The 15,888-nt window shown below is 39.2% G+C and overlaps 1 protein-coding gene across 5 annotated transcripts; it reads left to right on the top strand.

Moving 5' to 3' along the window:
• The first annotated feature begins 3,069 nt into the window (after window positions 1–3,069).
• Window positions 3,070–13,728, top strand: hmg20a (high mobility group 20A). Of its 5 annotated transcripts, none has more exons than XM_023297271.3 (9): window positions 3,070–3,160; window positions 5,334–5,404; window positions 5,855–6,064; window positions 7,476–7,608; window positions 8,614–8,651; window positions 9,906–9,978; window positions 10,295–10,510; window positions 12,830–12,962; window positions 13,210–13,728. In XM_023297271.3, exons 2-9 carry the CDS (start codon window positions 5,339–5,341, stop codon window positions 13,211–13,213), a joined length of 873 nt encoding a protein of 290 aa, XP_023153039.1. In that variant the 5' UTR covers window positions 3,070–3,160; window positions 5,334–5,338; the 3' UTR covers window positions 13,214–13,728. The 5 variants fall into 5 exon arrangements, with proteins under 5 accessions (XP_023153039.1, XP_023153037.1, XP_023153036.1 ...); XM_023297268.3 differs by having other exon boundaries at window positions 3,071–3,160; window positions 9,903–9,978; XM_023297270.3 differs by having other exon boundaries at window positions 3,076–3,160; window positions 5,337–5,404; window positions 9,903–9,978.
• Window positions 13,729–15,888: the final 2,160 nt, after the last annotated feature.

Genomic DNA, 15,888 nt, shown 5'->3' with positions numbered 1-15,888 from the left:
TTCTACTGATTCCTGATGATACAATGATAAACAAAAGGAGTTGCATATTCTTTGCAGCAATATAGACAGATGTTCTTTAATACTGTGGTGTCCCAGGGATAGTGAAGTACCAGAACAACGGCCATATGCGCTATACTAACATGTTATGTGATTTCCTGCATCGTAGGACATTTACAGAGGCAATTCACATAGGGCAAAGAAGTACTTTAGAACACCATTTTAAAACAATAAAATTGGAAAGCCAAATAAAGTGAGATAAAAAATTGGATTTGTTTTCATTTGCTTGTTAAGAACACTGAATACCAAAATCAAACTGCTTTTTCAGAGTACGATGCTTCCAGTTAAAGTGGTACGTCACATTTACTTACACATGAGCAACATTTTTAGACAGCTGATCCACCGATTCACTAACTCCACCATCTATTTTAGCACTACTGACACATCATGTGTCACTGTTACTCCTGATATCCTGAGGGGCGAGGAGGTCTTGATGCGCACAGTGTGAGTGTCACAGTGTTGTCATTTTCCAGACCGACTGGCAAGAACATGTGAGCAGCCCACAGATGGGCCAGTGGCTGGAAACCTTTCCTCTGCGCGAAACTTCTCAGGCCACGACCAGATGATTCGGTGTGGCATGACAGGTGGATAATGGCACAGGGGACAGCTGCTTTCGCTGTGCCCTGCAGGCCTGCTGGGATCTGAAAAGTCTCCAGTTGAGAGCTGACTGAACCCAGCTCACTATTCCCCAAGCATTGTTTGCTGTGCCATCGCCCACAATGCAGTGACCATTGATGCTTCATTGTTTTTATCCCAAAAAGATAAGGAAAAAAGTTAGTTAACTGTGCCAGACATGCTACAGCTGGGATCTGAACAGTTGGCCTACATCGCTTCTGTGTTCCAAGTCAGCCAATTAGTGACAAACATGATTCCACACAGCAATGCTACTTCTTATTAATTCATGACTGGTGGAGAGACAGAATATGAAATGTCTGCTGGTGGAGATTAACATACTATTGGCAGATGCTGGTTGGTTCACCTCAGCCAAAAATGATCATAATTATCTTATTTGTGTACCTGTTGTAATTGTTTTAAATCCTCTTGAGAAATAATATAGCCTTACAGGCAATCTTAGGAAAACTGTTTCTTGCGGCTTTTATTTCTAGTCAGGTTGCATTTACAGCTTAAACCGAGTTTATAGCAGAACATGACAGGTTTTGGTGTGGACTTTTTTGCTATTCTGCACTGATGTTCAGCAGTTTCACAGGGAGAATTCCACTGGAGAAAAGCCAGAGATGTCAGTTTTTCCACTGACAGCAGCCTCTTATTGCAATGCAGCCACAAGACATTTTACTAAGGGCTGTTACTCTTCTTTTTAAACTGCTAGGGAAAAATACCACTTTCTTCTGCAACTGCTGTTATAACACTATTACTTTCAGCACTTACAGTATTACCAACAACTGAATGTGAGTTCAGGTGAAAGGCTTTCTTGGAAATGATATCAAGACTTGTCACGAGCACTCATAACAGAACACACAAGACATTTTAACTTTGTTACACTTGAGAGACTATGGAGACCATAAAAACACTCGATTCTTGCACAAGCTGATAAACTACTGCATGTAACCTCGTCAAAAAATTGTGGAGGGAGATTTTTTCCAGTTGTAAATTACAGAGTGGAGGGTTTATAAATTGGAACTGAGCATCTGCATGCATGGCATGTTGATACTGACAACAGTTTTTGGGAGGAATCTCTATGAAAATATTTCTTATAACCCTAGAAATTGATAGTATTATCTGTAAGACAGGGGAAATGTGAGCATCATTCCAGGCTAAATGTCTTTATTTTGTTTGTGGCTTTATTTCCCAAAGTCAAAGAGGTGCTGTGATGAACGGAACCTGTGTGTAATGAGCCTGAGAACTGGGTTGGATTAACTCTGTATAATTGGAAAGAGATTGCAATCAAAGTTTCAATTAGACTGCCGCTACAGTTAGGTTACTCCCGCCTGGCTGTTGATTTGCAGTCTGTTAATTTGGAATTAGAGCATTAGTCTTCTCCCACTCTCCTCATATCTCACTAGGTTTTAATGCTGCGTATATGATCCACAACAGCACAGTCATGTTTTACCAAATCTTCTGTTTGGGCAGGTTATATTAACCCACAGGGACATGGCTCTAGCAGTGGATATTGTGTTGTTTTGATATCAATCATTCCTCATATTGTACAAGCAATATGAGGATATGATTGTTGACACAGGTTCACGGTCTCCAAAGGTTGCAAGCACTGGAATTATTGCAGATCCTGGATTTTGTCTTATGCATGTATGTGTGTGTAACTGTGCTAGCAACCCACTCTTACCTACAAAGAGAGGTGAAGTAAAAGACTGAAATAAGGTATTAACCGTTATTAAGGCTTGCCCTGCAAACTACAGAAAGGCTGGAAGCTTGCCAATCCTGCTCAAATCATCGCTTTGTCTGCAAAAAGTCCAAATCAAAAGAGAGATTTCCTCTTCTCATCCGTTTAATACTTTACAAGCCCTGATGTGCAGCCTACTTCTATGTTTGATTAATAAGGCTTGAAATTTAGATCAAGAGACTTGACTGAAAATGTTTAACATAAATTTAAGAGATGTGAGACACAATGTTACCAGTAGGGGGCAGCAGCAACCTGAAAGACGCTGGACTGTTGTTTAATATGGACGTGAAGAAAACAGAGACCAACGAGGAGCCACAGAACTAGAAAGTGTAGAGCAGGTTGCTGTAACGAAAGTACATTATTTTGGCTTTTTTTTGCTTACTTCTATTTATTTAAGGGAACCATGTAATGTGTACATTAATATTGCAGAGGATGTGGTGTGAACCTCTTACGAGCTGGATCAGAAACAATTCAGAAACAGTCAAATTATTAATTCTGTCATTTTCCGTATTTATTAAATATTGTGATGTGCTGTATTTCCTCATGTTTCTCATATATATCAAAGCACGAATACAACGAACGCACACAACTAGATAAATTAAACATTAAACCACAGAGGCACAACAAACGATGTTTAACATTAGCCAACAGCCTTTCTATTTAGTGGTATTCTATTGAGAGGCTGCTGTATTGTTTTGATTAGGAAAATAATTTGGGCAGGTACAGCTACGGATTACGTTATATAAGGTTAGTCCATGTTGCATGAGTTTTATTCTAAGCACGTTTACTATTTTATCTATTGATGTTTCAGATAGCATCATCACAAAAACAATAGGTTGTCTGCTAGCTAACAGCTTGCTAACGAGGTGCTAACCCAGGCTAGCGTCGCGGCTAGCTGTTAGCATAGCAGTTAAATGTGCTTGTGCTTGACCGTGGCCTATGCAAATGATAATTTAAGTGTGTTTGAAATTTGTACAATTAACGGTAGTGGCATGAACCGTTACAGTGCTAAAGACGGCGTTTATTGAGCTCAGCTGTTAAAGTTTACATTAGCTAGCTGGTGTATGTTAGCATTAGGTAATATTGGTGATGCTAGCCAGTAACGGTGCAGCTTGCTAGCTGGTTATGCGGACTATAAATTTCGTTTATGTCTCAGTAATGTTTCACGTCAGCATTTAACGTAACGTAAGATGATTGTGAAGTTGAACACTCAGTGGCCTGTGTATTGAAATTTTAAATTAGAGACCCGAGCTCTTGCTTGTATTAGCTTAACATTGATGTTTACGACGCTTTGCTAAAGCGCTATGTGCATGCATTAGGCTATGTCAACTATCAGGGAACGCAATATGCTAACACAACAAGCCGTTGTAGCATTTAATGCCATTTCTCTAGTTTGTTAATTGTAGGAATAACCACATTTTAAGTTTGTGATGGCACTAGGTACCTTGTAGCGAGGTTAGCCTATTTGGGGATTTATGGCTTGGAATAATGTGATTTAAATCAAAGAGTGTCTTGTAGCATGTGAGGTAAGTAGCGACTTATACTGTTTAAATGTGTGTAGTGTTATTATTTTTTACAAGCCCATCGTGTAAACAGTGAAACTGAAGCATCACGTTGCGTCGCACACAGCGTAATAAATATGTCCAGGTTTAACGCCATACAATCAAGCAGTACATCATGCATTGTGTGCTCTGATCCAGCAGGTGGCGCTGCAGCATAGACGTTTTATTAGGTCTCAGCAGAGTATTTCCGGAATTGAGAATATCTGCATGATCTTTCTTTCTTTACAGCTTTTGAGACTATAGGTAAACCCCAGTGCCTTACAGTCCTGACCACATGTTTTACAAGTAAAGTTTGTCTCTTAGGTTTGCTCAGACGACCTCAAGAGAATGACAGGTCACGACCCCTTTTGTTCAGCAGCATCAGTGATGAAGCCATTCATAGGTGTTACAATCTGTGTTTGTTTCTGAGGAGCTGAGCTGAGGCATCGCAAAAATGTCTGAAAGGAAATCCTGCTTATGTGAACTGTTTGTTAAGGTTTTCCCAAAAGAGTTTTTTGTGGTAGACTGGCTAATTCCTCTGTGACTTCTGCAGTATTTAGTGGTAGGGGGGCAGAAACCACATCCGGCATACGGGAGCTTGCTTCCCACATTGTGATTTAGAAGGAAGAGGTCATAGGTGAAAACACATGGTATGGCTTCTAATTTCAGAACTCGACCTGGGCTGTGTGCCTGCAAATACTCTATGTCAGCACGCAGTTTAATTCGATGCTCTCTCAATTCATTTTGATTGTTTTGATTGGTTTGAGAGTCTATTTTTTGTTTCATGCCAGTCAGCAGTTTTTCTAACACTTATGTTGTGACTACAAAGTTACTATAGAGATGAGTGAAAGCAGAAGTTCAGTTAGAGAACACATTTGTGTTTTAGCCTGTAGATGTTCTCTCTAAGTATGAGTGAACACTTACACAATAGTCTTGTTGTTGAAAATAGGCCATCTTGGCATCAGATAAGTGAAGATTATTTGTTTATTTTATTCATTTGCTCAATAATGATTGATGGCAGCAAGACATACCTATTAGAGGAAACGTTGCTGGCCAGTTGGAGGTTTGGAGCCAAGACTGGGTGGGGTTTTTGTAAGACCAGCAGAGAAGTTGATACAGCTACACAAGGAACCGTCTGCTGTCTGTTTCCTGGCTGGGCAGCATTCCCGTTGACAATCCCTCTATTCACCAGATCAACCCTGTCTCAGGATGCTTAACCCACATTTGAGGAGCACCTGTGTCTCAGATAGCACAGCCCTCACCTCACTTAATCAGTAGTTGTTTCAGCTCTTGTAATGGCAATTAGACTCATTGCTGTTACCATATTGGTACAAGAGGTTCTGCATTCTAACATCTATTCTGTTCCTCTCTATTCCTAGTAGTCATGGAAGAGCAGACAGGTTCTCCTGGAAACAATGCCGACAACAATAGCCAGAGAAATGGAGATGAGGTAAGAGGTGAACACAAATATGAAATGACAGTATCGTTCAAAAATTTGGGGTCACCATGAAAACTCACACTTTTATTCATATGCTAACATAATTGCACAAGGGTTTTCTAATTATCAATTAGCCTTTCAACACAATTAGCTCATGCAATGTACTATTAAAACACAGGAGTGATGGTTGCTGGAAATGGGCCTCTGTACCCGTGTGTGGATATCCCATTAAAAATCAGCTGTTTCCAGTTAGGATAGTCAATTACTATATAAACAATGTCTAGACATGTATTTCTGATTAATTTAATGTTATTTTCATTGAAAAAAAGCCTTTCTTAAAAAATAAGGACATTTCTAAGTGACCCCAGACTTTTGAATGATAGTGTATATATCAGTTTTTCCATCAGTTGGGGGACTGCTACATCAACCTTCTAAACATCTCTGTTTTTGTTGCCCTCGCAGAAACCCCGACGTGGCAGCTGGACCAAGGGGAGGAAGAGGAAGAAGCCAATGAAGGACAGCAATGCACCCAAGGCCCCCCTCACAGGCTACGTTCGCTTCATGAACGACAGACGGGAGCAGCTACGTGCAGAGCGTCCAGACGTGCCCTTTCCAGAGATTACAAGGATGCTGGGCAACGAGTGGAGCAAGCTCCCCCCCGAGGAGAAGCAGGTCAGTGAAGAAGTTCCAGACAGGAGTACACACTGAACGCACGACTGTGAAGAGAAATGTGTCGAAGCGTTTCCTTCATTCCCACCTAGTGTGTTACACAGGTTTTCATGTTAATTAGTACAGCAATAATAAGCAATTAGGGCAGTGCTGCTTTTGAAAATACAGTGAAAGAAAATAAATCGACCAGAGGCAGGAGAGGCCAGCAACGAAGTCTGTTTAGGTTTTTAATCAACAAGGTAGTGTATTTTTTTGCCTTTCAGTCATTGCAACAGTGGCCCAAAGGACTGGACTGAAATATTCATATTCAGCATGCCAACACTTAAGACTTGTCCCAGGCAGATTTAACAATGTCTGAAACTAGCAGAGACTTTCATCTAATTTTTTGCTGTGCACAAAAGCAGTGAAAGAACAAAAGCGCGTGGAGTCCATAGTGTCAGTGTTTTGGAGCTGACAAAACACCAGCTTACACATAACTATGTTGGGGAACTGGCTGACGTCTTTTCTCAGACAGCGTTGCCATAGTTTGATGGTATCTTGTATTGTGTCCTAGTTATATCCTCAACTGAGCTACAAATAGCAGAAGGAGACAGATAAACTTGCCTTCTTGTAATGATAGAAACATTATTACAGTCATGTTCAGGCAGATTATAATGAGAATTTCCACTCCACTGCAAAGATGTTTGAATGATACCACTGTGCTTCAGCCAGGAAAACTTAGATACCCCTTTCAAAATACAGCAGAAAAAATCAGCACAGTCCTAATCATTTCGAACAATTTTTAGGTTGCAGTTAAAACTCTTAAGTTCATCTCAAAGTACTTTATGTAGTTTGTGTTATGATGCAAAATTTGATTTTGTAGAAATCTAGCTATTCTACTGTATTTATGGTAGTACCAGCCTTGATGTATCACTTTTCATTGTACAAAATTCTTAAAATAAAATACCTTATGTGAACTACCACATAAGTTTTACTTGCTGATCTTTCCAGACAAGATTTGAAATGTCTGGACATGTTTTATTTTCAGATCTAAAAGTGGGATAGAGCCTCGACAATTTTGCTGCGGGTTTGTTACATGTTGTGTTTCACCTACAGTTTAAAGCTATTAGCTGTTACAAGATCTTTGACTGAAGATGCCTTTTTAGCCTTCTAATTGTATTACAAGATGCATTTTTATTACAGGAATTCAGTGAATGTGGGTTATTAATATTGGAAATTACTGATGTTGTCTTTTGAAAGGAACTAATCCTGATTAGGAATAATTACAGTAATATAATACAGGAACACAGGAATAATTACGCTCGTCGTGACATCTCACCCTCAATCCTCCTTCATCCTGTTTAGCCAGATCCCATTTTGCTCCTTTTGGCTGAGTCTACACAGCTCTTCTCACCTTTGTTTCTTGTCTCTGCAGCGATACTTGGATGAGGCAGAGCGAGATAAGGAGCGCTACATGAGGGAGCTGGAGAAGTACCAGAAGACAGAAGCCTACAAACATTTCACCAGGAAGGTCCAGGAGAAGCAGAAGGGCAAGAGGCACAGGGGAGGTGAGATCTGGTTAGAAAAGCAGCAGGGAACCACTGAAAATAGTAAGTTTGGCAGTTAGCCCACTGCTATTTTGAGAGCCAACTATTTGGAAAGGGATTGGCAAGTGAGATACTTCCCATCTTTGATGATATTTGGATAAGCCAGTTATTGTTTGATGGACAAACTTAGTCTAGACAGGATGACTCAAATGAACTTGAAACTGTAATTAAAGTCATGCAATGCAGTAAGGGAAGTATTCTGAATGTCGTTGTGGTTCCTGGTTTCTTTTAAACGCATTTTTACACAAGTATAGATATAGAAATTGAAATTTTGAATCTCTCTTCTGTTTTAAAAACTTTAGTTTTGACCTTTACCGAGCCCACGAGCAAGGAATTTTAAAGAGTCTGATATTACTAAGCAACTGTTTATAGATGCTCACATGTGTAACTGCCTAAATTTAAACGAGAGAGAGAGATAGAAGTAATGCGTAAACATCAGATAGAACATACCACAAACACCACTAAGGCTTGGAAATGTTTGGAGTACTCAAGATGAAAATACTTACTATTTGGTCATTTTAATTGCAGCATAAATTATTCATTGTTTGGTTAAAAGTCACAACTCACTGTCGGTTTGCTCAGTCAATAGAAATTTAAAGGAAAGGATACTTTTTAAGTTTGCAGCACAGGCTATAAGAATAGTTCAACTTAATGCCAAGGAGCCGTCTCTTTGCTGAAACTACATATGGTTTGCATCATCTGTTCTGATAAATCGTATATTCTAAGTCTGAAAAATGTCAATCACATAAACAGCTCTGCCCTGGCAAACAAATGTGAGAAACTTTTCCACTGAACTGGATGCGCTGCCTCATTTCAGTTGATTCATAACATAAAGTGGAGTGAGGGGATTTTTTCTGGATTACTTTTATTCATTCTATTAGTTCACGATGTGGTGAAGGCACGCTGCACCAGAGAAATAATGAATCATCTGCTGTCGTCTCTCTTTATTCCTTCCTTCCTCTCCAGATGTTGGACACCAGGTAGCCAACGAGGCTCTGCACGAGGTCAGTGACTCTTTCTGGCTCTGTCACACTAACGGTTAACTTTTTTTGAGAAGTAAATATATTTAATTAGGTGCAGATCCTCTTCTAAATTTACACAGTTGTATGAGCTCCAGAAATGTAGGCATGTAAAGAACAAGATATTATCAAAATGATGTGACAAATCAAGTTAAGAGATATATCAATAAGTTGTTTAGCAGCAAGATGTCACATAAAGAGTAAGGGGATGTGAAAGATGCAAGCACTTTATATGTAAAGTCGGCATGCATTTTTGGCATTGTCGAGATATGTAGGGAGGTGTTACAAACTGGCAGAGAATAGTTTGTTTGTGTTTTGTACAATAGATACATGAAATAAGCCAAAAAGGCAATCTTTAAATGTTTTAGTGTGTGTGACCATTAAAGTAAAAAAGTGAATAAGATTTACAATATTTATGTAAAATGTCTTCCTTATTAGAGTTTGCAAAACAGATCAAATAACATGTAGTGAAAGAGAATTGACTTTAGGGTAAAATTGGACATACAGAAATGATTTAAAAATCAACATTTCACTGATTTGGCTAATTGTGACTTTGTCTAATATTAGTTTGTTTTTGCTCTTATTTCCACCGAGGACTCTAAATCTGTTGTGTTTGCCCTCCTCTTGCTCTACACATTAAGTGCTTATTGTTGCATCGCTAAAGCTGGGCTAATCCGCTTTGGTGCTGTGTTTGTGATCCAAACCCTTGGCTTGTACTAAGTGTGTAATTCATTTTTATTAAGTTTTGCATGTAATTAAGAAGTTTCCTTTGTATATCTTACCGTATAAACTGAAGGGCTACAGCCAAGGTGACTTTATTGGAAGCAGCAGTCCTGTGGGACTACCAGTGTTTTCCCTCAAGATTTCAAAGGGCCTGGGACTCAGTATTGATACAATTATGTTAAGACATGAGGGATGATGGTGCATTCTTTCAAAGGGGGGGAATGAAACCCGAGCTGTGTCTTGTGTTTCTATTTTGAAACACATTTTTATTGCATATTTATTACAAACCATTTGCAGCCTTTGATATTGTTGAAGCACCAGTGATGAAATTACCTCTACCTCCTCATTTCTTAAACTGTATCACTGCATTTTCCCTGTGGCCAGGTATGAAATCAATTACCCACCCACAGCCTAGCTAGATAAATGACCACCTCTTGCTGTCTGTCTATGTGGCCAAATGTTTTTACTGTGCAGCTTATCTCCCCCTCTCTTACTGTCTCTGGCTTTCAACAGAAGGATGCAGAGGGAAAGGACAGAACTGTGTTTGACATACCAATCTTCACAGAGGAGTTTCTCAACCACAGCAAAGGTAAAGAGCTGGGGCACAGCTGGCCATCTTGTTGAGAACGACTTTGTACTTGGTGTGCTCTGACTTTTTTAAACTTCCATTTGTCTGAGTGTCTCAAAACACATTCCTCTGCTACCTTGTAAGAACTTTTCTATATAGCGCTCCACCATCCCAGAATAGTTCCTCAGTCCGCTGAACTCACTGACGTCTTAAACTCTCCGAGCAAATTAAAAATTGATCACGGCCCCAAACTCCCGTGTCTAGCTGTATCATCTCCCCGGAGCTCTCCTCTGATCTACCACTGTGGTGCTTTCTCCGTTCGTGTTTTTCTCAACAGCGCGTGAGGCTGAGATGCGGCAGCTGCGTAAGACCAACATGGAGTATGAGGAGCGTAACGCGGCCCTGCAGAAGCATGTGGAGAGCATGCGCGGAGCTGTCGAACGGCTGGAAGGCGATGTTATGCAAGAGAGGGGACGCAACGGGCTCCTCCACCAGCACCTGGAGACCCTCCGCCAGGCCCTCACCTCCAGTTTCTCTGCTGTACCTCTGCCAGGTGAGAGCAGCCAGTACCAGTGTGGCTTCACTCAGCAAGACAACTGGTTACAAATGTACCATAAAAAGCCCATGTAAAAAGTAAACTGATTGTTGTTTTCTCAATACTATGTCCTCACAAGTTATAGCAAACATATCTATTTCTTTCTTTTTCAACACAAATGAACAAATGAAATGAAAATTCAATAAATGTCTCCAAAGCAGTCATTGTGGCTTTTTGACCTAAAGTGTGCTGATATTGATTAGTTTACATTGTAAACTGGTACTGACTCGTTATCCTACACCAGCAATTCCTCCCTAGACACAAGAACAAACAATACAGTAAGCTTTTACATAAAAATGTAAGCGTACATCCTCAGTGTATTTACTGGGCTTTGATCTCCAGCATCTCTCTCCTAAGATCCACATATTTAAACAGCAACCACTTACTGTTCATTTAGGGACTGGTCATGGACATCAGCCTGTCAGTCCTTCCTAATATTAACCTCTTATTTAAATTCAAGAAATCTGTTCTCTCTTTGTACTTGTTTTGTGCACATTCAGAGTCTACACTGAGTTCACACCCACAAGATTTCTCTTGCAATTTTCTTCCACGCCTGTTTGAATTTCTCTCTTGCAGAAGAGAGACACAGAAATTGACATAACCGCTGGAATTATTTCATAAGAGCTTCACAATGAAAGATGGTTGCAAAACCCACTGAGGTTTGCCCTCAGGGAATCTCTCTGCTAGTTTCTCAAGTGGCGAAAGTGTCAAAACATTATTAACTGGCAACATCAAGGCTTCGTCTGAGTCTAAGCATGTTCAGTTCTGAGTTTACAGGTTACAAAGGGCAGTCTTTGTGTTTTTTCTGTGATTGTGACATTTACATTAATTAGCTTCATTTTAAAGGTTACCTAGAAATGATTTGAGATACCACCTGCTTGATATTTTTTTATTTTCATATTTCTGGATTTTATTTTTCTGTTTTGTAGTAGTATAGTTTTGACAAAGAAGTAACGTTACACACAATTTACAGTTCAGTCTGTAAATTTTACAGCAGAAATGCATGAAATACCATCTTTGTCATTTGAAACATTCACCAGTCTGCCACTAGCCATAATTCTTTCTGTAACAGGCTAAGCTGTTTACTAAATACAGCAAGATACTAAAACATATTCACAATTAGCTTCAATTAAGTATTAAAACCAGAAATGTAATTTCAGCTTTGATGTTACAGTTTTTTTTGTCAACATTACGGATATCACCATCTTGTTTGAATAAACAAAACAAATTTTGGCCTTCATATGTCTAAAAGTTCAGTACTTTGAGATAACACGTCATACAAGACTGATAGAAACTACACAGCATCTGCCCAGCTTTAAAGATGAACCTTACTAGCATCCTAAAGCTGGTAGACGACTGCCACAATTCCTGGATAGGACACTATGTAGACATAAATAGACGTCTGAAAGTAATTTACAGGGTATACCAAGCAGAAGTGATACTAAACTGAAGGATTTGGGATTAATGCATTTACTGTTGCCCCTCTAGTTTTGACTAACTATCCTACCCCCAACATTCTCACAGTCATGTTGCTCAAACTGGGCTGCACAGTGGCTCGGCGGTTAGAACCGTCGCCTTGCAGCTAGAAGATCCCCAGTTTGCGCCTGGGCCTGGGGTTTTTCTGCATGGAGTTTGCATGTTTCTTCCTGTGCATGTGTGGGTTTTCTCCATGTACTCCAGCTTCCTCCCACAGTCCAAAAACATGCAGAGTTTAATTGATAATTCTAAATTGTCCGTAGGTGTGAATGCCAGAGTACTTGTTTGTCTTTATGTGTAGCCCTCCGATAGACTGGTGACCTGTCCAGGGTGTCCCCTGCCTTTGCCCCAAGTCAGCTGGGATAGACTCCAGCCACCCCCGCGACTCTAATGAGGATCAAGCGTTGTATAGAGAATGGATGGATATTGCTCAAACTCAAAACATCAGTAGTAAGAAGTAGTGGCTGGTGTTGAAGTGCTTGGATCTTGTTCAGTGGTTATCACTGCAGTGTAAAGCTAAAGGTTGATTACAATTTTCTGTAGAATCTGTGGGCAGTCTATGGGTAGTAGGAAATGAATAATACTTCACATCATGCATATTCAGGTTTATTAAAAATTAAAGATTTTGATTACCAACCTAATAATGTTTCCTGCCCCCATTTCAGAGACATCATGGGCAGCAAATAAAATGTAACATTTGAAGAGTTTCTGCTGCCCAGTAAACATATTTACTTGGAAAGCAAAGTACTTAAACATTTCCTTTTCTTAACACGCTGACATGGCATACTCATTGCTCTACAGGCAGTGGAGAGACACCCACTCTTGAAACGATTGACTCCTACATGAAGAGGCTTCACAGCATCATCGTCAGTAACCCCCAAGAACATGAGAATCTCATCAACACTGTGAGAGATGTGGTGAACCGTCTGGACAGGTAAGAGTTGCTTCATTGCGATAGAAGGCTTTTTATAGTTTCAGATAAATTCAGAGTTGAAAATAATTACTTTTTATCCTTGTTGACCGTGAATAAAATGGAAACAACTAGACTAATTTGCAAAACCTAACCTCAAGATTGATTTATTATCAGTTCTAGATATTTTCATTTTCAGCAAGGTTGGATTTTTCTTTTATTTCAGCTGTGAATGAATTTTGAGCCTGTCTTTTGCTGTTTTTTGACCTAGATAATTGGACCAAGTTCAACTGACATGATGGATTGTGATTCACAGCGACGTTAAGTAGATGCTCATTCCAGTTGGATGCCTTGCTCCTTGACGTTGAATCCTCTTGTCAATCTGTCATCCCAGTTGAGTTTGAAACATCTTTTATTACTCTGCTAAGGTGATATAGGTGAAGGTGATGTAGCGCCTCATGTTTATTTATTATTTTTTACATTTTTTTTTTAAACTCTTGTCATGCTTTATTAATATAGCCGTAGTTTGTTTTATAATGTAATCAGACGACAGGACACAAAACAGTTTTCTGTTATTATCAGTCCTGTTCCATCCAATTTATAGCAAATGCACAACAATATCTAAACCATTATCCAAAAATGTTGTCAGTGACTTTGTACTCATCATATCCAAGAAAAATTGTTGAGCAGACTGCCTTTTTTCATGCTCTGTTGGAGAAAAACGTGCCATTAATTTTTTTTTTTCTGTGTGATAAAGTGTTTGTGTTTTCAATAAATGTATTTACATCAAGTGAGCATTACGTTTATTTTGAGAGATCCATGACACGCTGGGGGATATGTTTGCACTGAAATGAAAATCAAACTTAGATACATTGGGTATCACTGCCCTAGATTTCTTGGTTTATCCTTTTCTCTCTCAACGTTAGTGTAGTTAATATAGCAGATTAATAAAATATTCAGACCACTAAATGTTTGTACGCTTTATTCTGCTATAGATTCCATTTATAGTTGATTACATTTCTATTTTGCAGAACAATCCACACTCAGTAAACCATCATGACAAAGAAAAAAATGGTTTTATGGATTTTTTTGCAAATTTATTAGAATCAAAAAACGGAAATCTCTCAGTTCCTACATATTCTGATTCTTAATTAATTTTTCCATAGATGCTCATCTTTCAGCCATTACAGCTTTGAGCTTTTACAGGTATGGATCTTGAAGCTCTGCACATATGGATTTAGACAGTTCCCGTTCTTCCTGACAGATTTTGTTGCACGTCAGTGTGGATAGGAAGAGGCTGCAATCTTCAGATCTCTCCACAGATGTTGTGTGGGAGTTTTAAGCCTGACAGTGCCTTGTGCCACTGCCACTCTAGCATTGAACTGGCTATATACTCAGGCTCATTGTCATGCGAAGAGGTAAATCATAGCCCCTTGGCTCAGCCCTATGGAGTTTGTTGTCTTTGAGGACTGCTCTGTTTTTGCTGCATTCACCCCTCATTTCTGAAAATGTTGGTCAAGTAGCCAACTTCATAATTATTCAGGTCACTCTGCTCTTTGGGGACACTTAAAGAAACCTAATAAACACAGAAACCTTATATACACAGGTATGTGCCTTTTCTTTACTATGTCCTTTCCATTCATTTGTCACGTTCTAGACACACACCACAGCTTAAAGTGCCACAGAGTTCACAGTTTTAGACTACAAGAACATTAATTTCAAATTAAATTTACAGTGCAATCGTGTGCAAAAAAAATGAACAGTTCTAATTACTTGTTTTGAATCAGCTGCACAACAGCAGCTGTAAAGTGTGGAAGCAGTTTCTGCTTGACAGTATATCTAAAATATTCTGTGTAGAACTGAAAGCAGCTGTTTTTATTAGTTGCCAAAGTAACTGCTGCATTTCCAGTTTGTGATTTGTCTCACTAGGAAGAACTATTTACGTCTAGCAGCTTAGTTTTCAAGTCAGTCTACTATATCCCTACAACTATGTGGCTAATCCGCTGTAATATGTCACTATTTGGACTTGTGTTTGATTGGCGTCTGAGCTTATTTACTTTCAGTTGATGTGGAGTCAAAAAGATTTGGATTTAGAGAAAGAGGTACAAATTGCATTGCATTCTACAGCTTTTTCACCGACACTGAGCAGCTCAGAGCTGTGTTGTGTTTCGAAATTTTTCCACTCAACCATATTAGTCCAAAAGAGACCAGTTGAATGTGGAAAAAAAGATTACTGAAGGCTGCACCATAAATCCTTTTTAGTAAATCACTTTTATAGTGTGATTCACTTGGAAATTCAAAACGAATGTTCCCATTTGTTTGATCAGGAGTTGTCCAATTGGCTTGGATATTGAACTATAAAGTTGCTCAGATTGGGCTGTATTTGTTTTTGACTTGATGTTATGAGCCCTTCCTGTTTCCATTCACTGATTCCCATTTCCCCTTCGCCTGCTGAGATTTCCTCTGCATGAGGGCCACATTTGCCACAGTTTTACATCCAACATTGTCCCTAAAAGATGTTGTATATTATATTACAGCATACATAATGCCCAGCTGCTCACTGTTTTGATGATGATTGCTGATACACTACAAAGACCCAGCTCCACACAACAAATATTTCCTGTGCAATATGAAGCAGTGTGGAGAGGACGTTGGCAATTTACAGGTCATTATGGAAATTTTGAAATTTTGCAAGCTGGAAAATCAAAGTGATCAGATCAAATACCTCCTTGTTTTAGGAGTAATATTATTTTATTGTCAAAGATAGTATGTAAACTTGTGCACAGTGTACTGTTGTACTAATGCACTATGTAGTTTAATGCAACTTATTGTATAGTGATGCTAGCAGCACTATGAGGCTGTGCTTCATGTTAACAATGTCAACACACAAATCACTATGGACAAGGTACAGCTGCAGGTTATGGAATATCACTACTATCACTGGCATTTC

Source organism: Amphiprion ocellaris, chromosome 3, assembly GCF_022539595.1.
Source record: "Amphiprion ocellaris isolate individual 3 ecotype Okinawa chromosome 3, ASM2253959v1, whole genome shotgun sequence".
NCBI lineage: Eukaryota > Metazoa > Chordata > Actinopteri > Pomacentridae > Amphiprion > Amphiprion ocellaris.
Note: the sequence above shows the minus strand (reverse complement) of the source record. Positions and strands in the feature narration are given on the sequence as shown.

Coding starts and splice junctions, on each gene's coding strand:
- hmg20a (XM_023297268.3), top strand. CDS start 5,339: ATGGAAGAGCAGACAGGTTCTCCTGGAAACAATGCCGACAACAATAGC. Junction 6,065..7,475: donor TCCCCCCCGAGGAGAAGCAG/GTCAGTGAAGAA, acceptor TTGTCTCTGCAG/CGATACTTGGATGAGGCAGA. Junction 8,652..9,902: donor CCAACGAGGCTCTGCACGAG/GTCAGTGACTCT, acceptor GGCTTTCAACAG/AAGGATGCAGAGGGAAAGGA.